At 47.9% G+C, this 13,227-nt stretch overlaps 1 protein-coding gene across 1 annotated transcript in view; it reads right to left on the bottom strand.

Annotated features, from left to right (window-relative positions):
• Positions 1-912: 912 nt before the first annotated feature.
• Exog (exo/endonuclease G) overlaps positions 913-13,227 on the bottom strand; it is a 20,042-nt gene continuing 7,727 nt past the window's right edge. Inside the window, exon 6 of the mRNA XM_021206999.1 lies at positions 913-2,781. Coding sequence (XP_021062658.1) covers positions 2,320-2,781 — 462 coding nt within the window. The 3' untranslated portion in view covers positions 913-2,319. The remainder of the gene's footprint in view (positions 2,782-13,227) is intronic.

Genomic DNA, 13,227 nt, shown 5'->3' with positions numbered 1-13,227 from the left:
AGACCCAGGTAGGGCACGCGTGGTTGGGGGACCCACGTATTATTTCTGTCACTGTGACCAGTCACCGGACAGAAGCAACTCCAGGAAGGGTTTATCTGATCTGACAACGCTGGGATTCCAGTCCACTATGGTGTGGGAGGCAGAGCAACAGGAATGGCTGTCTCCAGAGGTTTGAGCGTTGAGGCGGAGGGTGTTTATATGGTGGCAGACAGAACCTAGGGGAACCCACTGAGGACAGTGACCCCACTCAGGTGTGACTGGTTACAACGTCTGTCTCTCACACATCTGATACTCAAGGCTCAGGGATCTGCTGCACTGGAGTCCAGAAAAATGGACAGCCACACTGAGGAGCCATTTCAAGTGTTTGTTTTGGGTCCTCTTAATGAAAATGTTAACAGGACAATTCAAGGATCAGTGCTGTATACCTATAGACATTTCACACATAAAAACTGAGATCGGGGGCTGGTGAGATGGCTCAGTGGGTAAGAGCGCCCGACTGCTCTTCCGAAGGTCCGGAGTTCAAATCCCAGTAACCACATGGTGGCTCACAACCATCTGTAACAAGATCTGATTCCCTCTTCTGGAGTGTCTGAAGATAGCTACAGTGTACTTACATATAATAAATAAATAAATCTTTAAAAAAAAAAAAAAAAAAACTGAGATCGGGGCTCAAGAGCACCGGCTGCTCTTGCAGAGAATCCCGATTCGATTGCAGCGAATCCAGCATTCACTCGGTGGCTCAGAACCATCTGTGGTTCCATTTCCAGGGCATCCAATGAGTTCTTCTAACCACTGTGGGCAACAGGCACTCATGTGGCATGCATAGATGCAAACAGGCAAAACATTCATAAGAAATACAGATCCAATAAATAAATAAATAAGTAAATAAGCAAGCAAGCAGTCAGGCGTACTGTCTTTTTGGTTTGCTCACAATGGTCAGGTAGCATCTTTCATAAGAAACAAAATCCCAAGCTACAGAAACTCACTGATACAGACAAGACTCTTCCTGAGCGGGGAGAGCGTGGGAAGAAACTCCAAAGCCACCAGCAAGCCAGGCCAGCAGAGGAGAGCACGGCCACAGGAGGAGCGCGGCTGCATAAACACATGGTGAGAACACGGGGACACGGCCAGGAGGAGCCCAGCCTCCTTCTCCAGGCTCCTGGAGAAACACTCAGGCCCCGCCATCACCTCTTTTCTGAGGAGAGAAAGTAACAGATTTTTTCGGTCACAGTGACATTTTGGCTTCCTATCCTTAGAAGGACTAGCACAAGTTAATGGGGACGAGGAGGGTAAAGCAGAACGGAGTTAATCTGCCGCTGTGTCCTACGCTCGACGGTTTCTTTTTATCCAAATGAAGGAGCAGAAGAGGGTCAGCCAGAACCTTCTTGTCTTTATTGTAAAGTCATGCATTTCTACCAGAGGCAAACACAATGCCACAGAGACCACTCACGTATTGCTTGGAGGACAGTGGCAGTGGCAGATTCAGACAAGTCCTTTGCCCGGAAGCTACCGGGCTGTGCGTGCATACTCAGGGCAGCTCAAGATCTGCATAAACCAGCCTGGAGGTCAGCACAGAAAGCAGCTGCGCTTTCCCCTGGGAATGAGCTGGTTTGGACCTTGGGCTCAGGCTATACCTACCTGTGGTGTGCTGGCCCAGCAGACAGCAGGACCAGAGGTACCCGGTGACTCTTGGCACACACCTTTCTTGGGCTCCTTTAGAAAGGTCCCAGTGAAGCAAGAAACGTACTTATCTGGCACCGTGTGATCCCTGGAGGGAATCCCAGGCTCTGCTTACACCCACAAGTATCTCCATCTTTCAAAGACCCACTGTTTCTTCCCACAAAAATGAAGTGAGGAGGAGACACACCCTTCTCACCAGGAAGGCCGCAGTAGCAGAAACAGCCGTGGATGCAGGTACGGACTTGAGTTACACCCCACCTAACTTTGTCTTGACTCTGAGGCACCCTGGATGACTTCTGTAGAACACAGTGGGAAAGATACAGAGCTCTCTGAGCCTCACCCTCCCCACGGGTAAGACGGGAACAGCGGGGTTTGCACAGAGGAGGAGCAGTCATTGGGTCCTCCAACACAGACAGATGGGAGGACTTCAGGGTCATGAGAGAAGGAGCACGTGAATCGAGAGCAATCTGTGCAGGGGAAGAGCAGAGTTTTAAAACCATCTCAGCCAACTTGGATCCCAGCGAAGGAAAACAACAGAGTTTTGAGCCCCAAGTCTTTGGAGGGATTTTGGTCAGAATTCCATCATTTCTTGAAAATAAATCTGTGGTCACAGGTGCTCAGCGCACACCTAGACAGACACTAGGACTGCTTTTCCAGCTGGGTGTCCTTTAGCTCCTTAGCCTTCAGTTCCTCCAGCTTTTTCCCATAGCGACTCAGGAAGTAATCGTCAGGTTCCACCCCTGAGCTCTTCAAAGCTTCCAGAACCTTCTCCAGTCGGGCCACAGACCGGGCTCCGTCAATCTTCCTCGTGCTCAGGTACAGAGTGAATTCCTGGAAACCCAGGAGCTTGCAGGTGTCCACAGAGCAAATATTCCGGATGTCCCTGCTTCTATCCAGACGGGGGAAAAACACCAGACCTGACATCTTCTCCAGGTCATGGAGGCTCACCTGGAACTCGGTTAACGGGGACTGGAACCCAATGGCTTTATTTGGCACCACAAAGGCCCCCAGCGCCAGTGGCTCCGTAGATTCCGGGCTTCTGCGAGCCAGGATCACCTTGTAAAGGTGCGAGGGGACGGCCACATTGTCCTCACCGATCACCTAAAGACAGAGGAGTCCGATTAGTGCACTGAGCTGTGCCAACACTTCCGAGGTTTTGCTCCCCAACTGACAAGAAAAAGGAAAGGCACTCAAACAACGCGTGAGTACTGACCAGTTCTAACCAGTCTTTAAAATACTGTTACCTCTGCAAGCTGTGGCTCCAGGCTTTAATCCCAGAACCCCGGGGGGGGGGGGGGGGACGGGGACAGGTGGGTCCCTGAGTTCAAGGCCAGCCTGGTCTACAGGGTGGCCAGGATAGCCAGGGCTACACAAAGGAACTCTGTCTCGAAAAGAGCAAAACAACCACAAAAAACCATAATGTTACCCCAAAGGGCAGGACAGAGGGGTACCACAAGCAAGCTCTGAACTTGCAGTGGGAAAGGGGGCTGTCATTCCCTTTTCATGGCTAATCAGACTCCTAACACTCCAAACACCGAAGTCAGAACTGCCGACTTCAGCACTCCCAGCTCTTACAGTAAAAACAGCCCAAACACCCCAAGAAACGACAGACAGCCTTTGAAGCCGCATCAACACAGCAGCAACAGAATTTCTCGATTACCTCGATGATCGCTCAGTTTTTACAGTTAAGTACATGCAACGGCTTTTGTTTAGTTCCAAACGCTCCTGGATTACCAAACACTGAACTTCTAAATTATGTTGTCAAATCAGACACTTTAGAAAAGTAGCCACACAATGAGGAAGGCAGAGGCAGAGAAACAAGCTGCTCTGTAGGTTGACCGTATTAATGAAGTCACAGTATTGTGAAGCCTCTTCAAATGTCCTTCCAATGTGCTTAAAAGCCTCCATCTGTTGTCTAAAAAACAAAAGCGGGATGTCCATTTGCTTAATGGTCCCCGATGAAATGACAAGACCCAAGTGAGCATGCTCGAAGTGCCCAGAGCAGGTCTTTGCTGCCGTCAGTAGGTTTTCTCTCCTGCCAGACAGTTCTAGCTGCAGATGAGATTACCTGTCAGAAGCCCACACAAGGCGGCGAGATGCAAGCCAAAAAAGAGGTTTTCCCTGATTTTTACAAACTCCTATCTGCATTGCACATAGCCCAGAACTCCATGGTCTGTCTGTCATATATTACCACAGCCAGCTACAGGACTTCAGGGAAGACCCCGCCACAGGATCTACAACAATGCCTTTGAACATACTGAAAGTGGTTGGTTGGTCAGTGCTCAGTCAGAGCAGGGCTTATGAAACCACACTGTTCACAGGTTCAAGATTCTCACCCCCAGGAGTGAGCTGTGCACTAGGACGTGAGCTCGTCGAAGCAAAGGGATGGGACGGTAAGCTGATGTTCACACTCAGGTCACAGAACCCCAGCAGATGCTAATGATGCTCTGGGCCCCAAGCCTAGCACTGACCCAGCACAGTAAAAAGGTGGTGCAGCTAGGAATCCTGGCATCCAGGGGAAGGCAACAGGGCCATAAGCTCTAGGTCATCCTTGGCTATACACTGAAGATCTCAAGGTCAGCCCGGACTGTGAAGCTCATCACACAAGAAAGAGGAGAGCAACAGAACTCTGCTCTTGAGCAGCGCACTATCTGCAGGGGAGCTGACTGCCACGGCTCTCCCTATGGGCAAAATGCTCTATGTGGTCAGATACTAGAACAAAAGGGCTCAGGAACCAGAACTAAGGACATAACTGCTATGCAGCCACACTCACAAGGCAGTAGGAAATGAGCTGCAAACATCCCACAGTGGCTGGTAAGTCAACTCCTGGCACCACCTAGTGGGCTTTCCATGCCACTGCAACACAGCATGAAAACCTTGGGATCCTTCTATACCATTCTCTTGCCTATTTCTATCTTGTGAGCTCCCTGTCCGCAAACAAATGGCCATTTTCACAAATAATTAACTGGCCATCACAAGGTACGATCACCAGAACTGCTAACTGAGTTCCTTCAATTCCAGCGAAGAGTACAGATAACTGATATTTTACACCTCTGGCTTTACTCGGTAATGTGCTGCTTTATAGTGTTGGGTTTTTAGACTCATGACAGTTTGAGGATCTCCAGTGCTCTAGTCCTGAGGGCATCAGGGATGCTGGGCACCAGTCTATCCCTCAGCTGCACCTCAATCCTTGACAGAGATCCTAGTCACAGCCACAACATGTGACTCTTCTGGCCAAGACCTCCCCACAGCTAAGTAGAAAACGAAATCCACTTTCATTACCTGAGGGACCTTGTCTGCTTTGTTCTCAGCACATGCAAAAGACACCATGCCTGCTTGAAAATTAAGTAACCCAATGTCTGTTCCTTAACTTTGGGACTTAGAGCCAGGCAGTGGTGCCACATGTCTTTAATCCCAGCACTTAGGAGGCAGAAGCAGGCGGATCTCTGAGTTTGAGGCCAGCCTGGTCTACAAAGTGAGTTCTAGGACAGCCATGGCTACCTAGAAAAATTGTCTCAAAACAAACAAACAAACAAACAAACAAACAAAAAGCTTAAGATATAAATAATCTTAACTTAGAGTTCTTTTCCTTATAGGTGGCTCAGCAATACACATAAGCGTTTACTTTCAGGCAAGTTACTGCCAGACAATGTTCCTGGAACTCGCGCACTGAAGCATGAGGCTGTTGACCAGACAGACATCTGCTCAGGTTCCACTTTGTCATAAGCTACAACTCACAAACAGGCTCCTTTCTTCATTTCTAAAACAGCACCAGCAATCCCCAAATGCCCCTCACAGAACTGTTATGACAACAGACTGATACGGTGAGAGAGAGAGAGAGAGAGAGAGAGAGAGAGAGAGAGAGAGAGAGAGAGCAAGCATACCTTTAATCCCAAAAGGCAGGAGATAATTGTGAGTTTATTGAGTTTGGGGCCACCCAGGGCTATATAGTGAGACCCTGATTCCAAAGGGGGTGGGGGTCATGATGGTGCATAGTTACAATCACAAAAACTTGAGGTGGGGGCAGGAGGATCAGGAGTTAAAGGCCAGCCTGGGCTATATGAGACCCTGCTCAAAACAACAACAAAAAAACCCTCAAAATCATCAAGACCTATTTTTTTAAAAAACTGTTTTTTGAAGTGGATGTCATTCAGAAGCCAGATTTTGCAGAGGGCTCCAGCAAGATTAGGGTGGTTAGAGGTCAACATCGAGAAACCAAGTTCAACACCAAGGACCGCAGACAAAGGATTGCCGAGGCTTAACAGGAACCAAGCTTTTAATATCAGTACATCAGCAACAAACCTTTTCACAGAAGATTTGGCATAAAAGTGCTTTACAAAGGAGATCGCTGTCGCTAATAAAACACTCAGGAACCCTGAACCCTTGTCAAGGCTAACAGAAATTGGAAACTGACAGACTGGAAGTGAGTAGAAAATACAACCCATATAACAGCTAGAAGATGGACTCACATCTAAGTTGGTTGTTTCCTAAACACCAGCCAGAGTGCCTCCTTCCTCACCCCGTATCCCTGTCATAGCCACAAAGTCACCCCAGTTTCAGAAGAAGTTGGTAAGAAAGAATAGACTTAGCCTGCTGCTTGCAAAGTCATAGCTTTCGTGTCTTGAGTGATGTTAAGATAAATGCATTTAGTGACAGACACCATGCCCAGTAAGACAAGAAGGAGAGGAAGAAAGTCAGACCAAAAATAAAACTGCCGGGACACTGAGAGACCATGCCCTTAAAATGGCAATTACATGGAAGAGAGAAAGAAAACAGGGTAGTTTGAAAACCACTGGATCCATGCACACCTACGAGGACAGGAGTGGGGGCACGGACGACACACAGGAGGGGGAAAGTCAACAGGAGTGTGTCGGTCAGCCCTGTGTCATTACAGCAGGCACCTGCTGGTAAGGCTGTTCAAAGAGAATAGAGCCTCCACCTGCAGGGAACTGCTCCAGGCAGTGGGTAGATGCTAAAGGAACAAACATTCCCTAGATTCCAGGAAGACGCTTCCTTTCCTACCAGGATGCCTCCAGACTCCTGAGGCAGGTTTCCGATTTTCTCCCTCCCTGGGAGTAACTGGCAGAAATCTAGAGCTTCGAACACTGCTCACGTTACCACCAGCATGCTCCTCGGATCATTTACAACGTTCAAACCCAAATCTTCAGGTATGCTCCACTTGGCTGGACTCTTTCGGAATGGGCACATCAGAGAAAGCACATGGATAGCCTCAGCTATGCTAAGGGCGACTCTGATTCGAGCTGTCAGATGATTCACTTCTGATAAAATCACTGCTCCTTGCCCTCCCTGAGGGCCACGTGCACTCAGTTCTAGGGTGCTATGATCCATCTCCCAGATCCTTGTGGACATTTCTGCCTGGCTGTAAGGAACCCTCCTGGCCCGTTTTCTGCTATTTCTGCATGCTCGCAGATACTCCTTGCAACTGGCCTCCACTGAGAACGTCTTTTGTTACTGACAGACTCATGTTCTGTACTGGACACTCAATTGTCCCTGTGGCACAGCCTCAAAGGACAATGCTCTGACAGATGAGCATCAGGTGTGGGAAAACACAGATCCAGGCCTGGATCTTGCCTCGTAAAGAGGAGTTGTACGTCCTGGAGTTGACCCCTGCAATCCTCAGTTTTCCTGTATGTAAAGGAACAGCTGTAACCTTTAGGTTGGTGAGGGTTGTAGCATGATGCCCTCACAGAATGCCAGTTCGTCTGCTTCACTTCTTCAGAGTCTACGCTCCCACACGCTTTGCACCTGCATAGCACCTAGGATGTCTCCCATGTTGGCTGTGTACGTTCTCCTGAGGGACAGAGCACGTGCAGCTGAAAACAAGCAGCAGCCACGTGGCTCAGAATCATCATGCCTAACTGCCAAGCACCACCCGGGAGCCGGGGCTCAGGTTCACACTGTTCCTTGAAGGAACAGACAGCTCTCGAGAGCTGTGCAATGTGCCGGCGTTGCCCACAAATGCTTGATTGGAACTGATACTTCTAAAAGGTCCCACATGCTGGAGAACTGCCTGGATTCTGGCTGGACATTCAGATTTCTGGACATTCAGGCCCCGGCCCTTCATCTCTTCAGCCTCCTCTGAATAAATGCGCTCACTGCTTCAGAATAGGCTCCCCACCCCCCACCCCCCGCCACTCTTCCAGTCTTATCTTTCCTCAAATGTGCTTTCCTTAGTGAGACTACAAGCTCACACATGCGTCTACATTTACATACAAATACATTTGTGTACATACAAATACATTTTTTTGCCCAATTAAATTGATTTTTTTTCTTTTTTTTTCTTTTATTTTCACATAATACTTCCTGATTATGGTTCTCCCCCACACTCCTCCCAGCTCCTCCCCACCTCCCTCACATCCAGATCCACCTCCTTTCTGCCTCTCATTGAAAACAAACGGGCTTCTAAGGAATACAAAGAAGAAAAAAATAAGATAAACCAAACCCAGCACATCAGAGTAGGACAACACAAACATACAGAGGAAGAGAGCCCAAGAGAAAGCACAGGAAGCAGACACAGACTCACCCACACCTCGTGGAAGTGGCCTGTCTCCCCGCAGTCCCCACTCGCAGTCCCCACCCACTCCTCGTCACCACAGACTGCACAGAGCCCTCTGAACATCAACTTCAGCTTCTCCCTCACTTTACCTAGGTCTCTGCAGTTGGGACTCCCCAGGCGACAAATCCTGCCTTCTCACCCTCCTCCCTCTTCAGCTGTCCACTACCATTCATTTTCTCTATGTGGCCGCCTTTACACTCTGTATGAGGAACACGCAGAGCTTCCAGCCAGGTACACACTAGAGCTTAATTTCAATGCGCTGAATAGCTGAGGTATGCCCCAGCTACTTGAGAGGTGAACTCCAAGGACTGCCTGACCCCAAGGGTTCCAGAACAACCAGGGCAACACACCAAAACTGTTCCAAGGAATGAACGTAGTGAATGAAAGGAAGGGAGGAGGGGAGCGGGGAGGGAAGAGGAAGCTAAAGGACCCCGAGAATAATGCCGTCAAGAACCTACTGATTTCTCTTTCTGAAAGGTAAGGGGTTAAATGACCTGAACCATCTGAACTAGAAACTGAGACTGCCCAGAGACAAGTGGATCTCTGTGATTTGAGCCCAGCCTGCTCTACAGAGTAAGTTCCAGGAAAACCAGGGCTACACGGAGAAACCCTGTCTCAAACCTCCCCACCCTCTAAAAAGAACTGGTCAAAGCACATGACCACACTCTTAGAAACCGCACCGGGGCTCCCCGGGCGCCCTTCACCGTCCGCCATGTCTGTCATTCAAAGCACATGACCACACTCTTAGAAACAGCACCGGGGCTCCCTGCGCGCCCTTCGCCGTCCGCCATGTCTGTCATTTGTTGCACTTGTCTCTCAAGTGGCACCAACCTAATGACATAGAATTACATCTACTTCCCTACAGATCCAAACACACTGCGCATGCACACACGTGTACACACACACATGTGTACACACATACACACACACACACACACACACACACACACACACACGGCACTATAAATGCTAGCTTTGTACTTTCATTAGACCCAACAGTATAATCTCAAGGCCCAAGGCGCTGGACAGGAATGCAAGCGAGGGAAATGGCCAGGAAGGGGGGGGAGGGGCAAGGTGGGGGTAAGCATGTGCACTCCCTCTGTGAGGCAGGCCCTCCACTGCAAGCTGCTCACCAGTGCATTCCGTTACAGACAGCGACCGTTAGATACACCGCAGGATTGCTTTGTGTATAGGGTTTTCCTCGGATTTCAATTAACTGCTGCTTATTAGTCAATTTTTAGTTTTGCTTTTCTTTTTCAATAAAATTATCAATTTATTCTCATTCTACTAGAGAACGTACATGAGGCCTCCTAATCACTAACATTATCAACTACTGTGCAAATGACAGACACACTGTGTCACCAGCCAAAACCCTCCCGAGGTGCGTGTCATACGGAAGGTGCGTGTCATACGGAAAGCCTCTGTCCACACCTCTGCAGTAGGCAACACAAAGTCTGTGACCAGCAGAACCTGGAGTTGTGCTGAGGTGCAAATTATATAAAAATAGGCACTTCCTAGAGAAGAAATAACGGCTAATAAGTGACAAATCAGAGTTTAAAAATACAGCATAGCCCTCTTTAATCTGAAATAGAAATAATCAGTAGAGAGCCCAGCAGGGTGACCCCTGTCATCCCAGCACTGGGAAGCAGAGGACGCTGCTGTCTTAGGCCAGCCTGGGCTACATGGTGAGGTTCTACCCCAAATAAAAAAAAAAAAAAAGACCCGGAGATGACTCAACAGGTAAAGGCGCTTGCCATGTTAACCATGGTGATTCAAGCTCAATCCCAGAACCCCTATGAAGGTGGAGGGAGGACAGACTCCAGGCTCTCCAGCACACACATGTGCGCACACACACACACACACACACACACACACACACACACACACACACACGTGTACACACAGACACAGACACACACACAGGATGGAAGGAAAGAGAAAGCAATCAAGAATATAGTTTGGGGGCTGGAGAGATGGCTCAGCGGTTAAGAGCACTGACTGTTCTTCCAAAGGTCCAGAGTTCAAATCCCAGCAACCACATGGTGGCTCACAACCATCTGTAATGACATCTGACGCCCTCTTCTGGTGCGTCTGAAGACAGCTACAGTGTACTCACATATAATAAATAAATAAATCTTTAAACACATAAAAGAATATAGTTTGAGGACTGTCACTTGCAGGTGTACACCACCTTCCCCCATGACAGCCCCTGAGGAAAGCTGAACTAAAGCTCTGTCAATGTAAACATCCACAGGCCCAAGACATTGAAGACCTGGAATGGTAAGGGCTCAGAAGCCCAGAAAATGAAGACCTAGGACAAGTAAGGCTTTAAGACAAAAACAAAAGCCAAGACCCTCACTCAAAACACACTTTCAGGAAGCCTGGCTGCCTCATGCATCTGATGACTGTGAGGAAGGCTGACAGATCTCCAGAAACTCTTCAGGCTACTTGAACCTCTTGAGCATCATCCACTGATAAACTAACGGCCAAGTTATATCACTGACAACACCATATGTTCCAGTGCAATGAAAACTGAGACCAGAGAACATCATCTTTGTATTTTTCCATTTTGAACTTCAGACTTTGTAAATGGTCCAAGAACTCCACTCTTCACCCAGTCCACCAACTGTTAACATTCTCCTTGATGCCTTTATCATTCTCTTTTCTGTTGTCCCTAAACTTATTTAAACTAAGTCACAGGCTCACTCCTTGATCCCCTAGGATGTACTGTCTAAGAACAGACATTCACTGACATAGTTGCAGACCAACTACGAAAATCAGGAAATTGAGTAGCATCATCTATCTGGTCTCCAAACCCCAAGCATGGTCCATGTGTCCCACACACCGGCCTAGCAGCCCTGCTTTCTGCCTCAAACCATACTGCAGACTTTGTTTCCATGTCTGTGACCCCAGCCCAGCTGATTCCCTGGCCTTTGTGATAAGAGCGCTGGTCATTTGGTTTGGAAGTTAAAGTTATATTTCTCACCTTTTCGATCATTAAACGACTTATGGGGCGATGAGCACACCCCCTGCTCCTCACAGAACTTCTGCTACACTTTGGCATCCACTGATGTTACCTGCTTGAATAGACTGTTACTGTGACAGCCACAAAATGATCCCTAAGTTTTCCACTCATGACAACTCGGCAGCTGTCAGTCAGGTGTGCCCTGGCCTCACGTACTCACTCACTAGCGGTACCGACGTAACTCAGTTGGTTTACACTCCATCTGGTTCTCATATTTAGTCACAGATACGGTAAGCCTGTGATCATAGACTCAGGCAGCTTAACCCCACCACCTCCCAGCTCGCTCCCATGTCCTTCCGATGATCGTTTGTCTGAGTGCTTCCTTTCCTAGGGCACTCTGGAGGGAACCAAACACTTCTCTGGTGTGGGTGGCGGTGTGGGGGGATATTTAACAAGAGGTGACTTTTAGGAAACAAGATCTGCCTGCCGATGGCTAAAAGCCTGTACCATTGCTTTGAAGCCCTCTCAGCGCAAAGAAGTTGGACACATATTTTTGTAAATTGTAGATCAGAAAATCATATCCAATAAGAAAAGCAAATAAAACGAATGTTTTTCACTATCGAATTGGAACAACACAAGTAGCAAAAATAATAATAAAGCCCACCAGAATAAATAAATATAATGTACACTTTGTTTATCTTTCGGGGTATTGTTTTACATTGTTATATTTTTTGATTCTGAGGGGTTTATTGTGTTAGGTCTTTGGTTTTTTTTTTTTTGTTTTTTGTTTTTTTGAGAAAGAACTTAAACTTGGGTGTGTAGGGAGGGGAGAGGATCTGGAAGGACGTGGAGGGAGGGAGAGAATATGATCAAAATATGTTTAATTTAAACAATTTTTTTTTTTTTTGGTTTTTCGAGACAGGGTTTCTCTGTGTAGCCCTGGATGTCCTGGAACTCACTCTGTAGACCAGGCTGGCCTCAAACTCAGAAATTCACCTGCCTCTGCCTCCCAAGTGCTGGAATTAAAGGCATGCACCACCATGCCCAGCGTAAAAATTATTTTATACAAGAAAAAATATGCAGCAAGACACTCTGCACTGAGTTAGTTTTTCCTTTATGCTGTGTAACATTTTATTACAAAGCAGGTTATTTATGTAAAGCTCTCAGTTTCACACACATGAAACATGAGTGAATCGGTTCAGGTTTATGGGTCACCTGTCTTTCCTGGCGATGGGATTAAGAGAATTTAGGCAAAGCCAAGAATAATTATATTTCCAAATTAAAATAACAGACAGCTTTAGGCACTTTGACTCTAAGATTATTTAAAAAACAAACAAACAAACAAACAAACCTAAAATTAAATGAACAAGTTGGTCAGAAGAGGAAGCTGTCTTTTGCTTCCTTTAGCACCTCTGAGAATGACTGGACTTCCCGCCCCTGGAACCCACGTGAAAGCAGTAGGCACAGTCACGCACGGCACACCCAGACCGCAAGCACAGGCAAGCGCAGAGAGCCCCCCACCCAACCCCACCCCNCCCCGCCCCGCTGCACCCCACCCCACCCCCACGCTGCTCCTGGCCTTTCCAACTGTTCCCTAGGCCTCCAATCACAGACTCTGGCCACTTAACCCAACCTGCATTCCCCAAACCAAGTGTCCCTCCCCTGCATGGACACATAGTGCCACCCTCCTAGCACAGTGCTCAGGGTGCCTCTCCACAGAGATGCAGTCACACTCTTGGTAGATCCCTCAGCCCTCTAAGGCACTCCTCTGGAGAAGGTCCAAGAACACTAGAACCTTCCACGGCAATAGGTACAATCTGTCTTTACATCACTACAAGTTCTCATACACTTACTCTATTCTCTACAGTCCCTAAGTGTTCCAGTGTCATGAACAGGGAGAAAAAAAGAAAGACAGGGGCTAGAGTGATGGCTCAGCAGTTAAGAGCACTGACTGCTTTTCCAGAGGTCCTGAGTTCAATTCCCAGCAACCACATGGTGGCTCACA

The sequence above is a fragment of the Mus pahari genome, chromosome 10 (genome assembly GCF_900095145.1).
Source record: "Mus pahari chromosome 10, PAHARI_EIJ_v1.1, whole genome shotgun sequence".
NCBI lineage: Eukaryota > Metazoa > Chordata > Mammalia > Rodentia > Muridae > Mus > Mus pahari.
The sequence above is the reverse complement of the archived record's forward strand: the minus strand, read 5'-3'. Positions and strand labels throughout refer to the sequence as shown.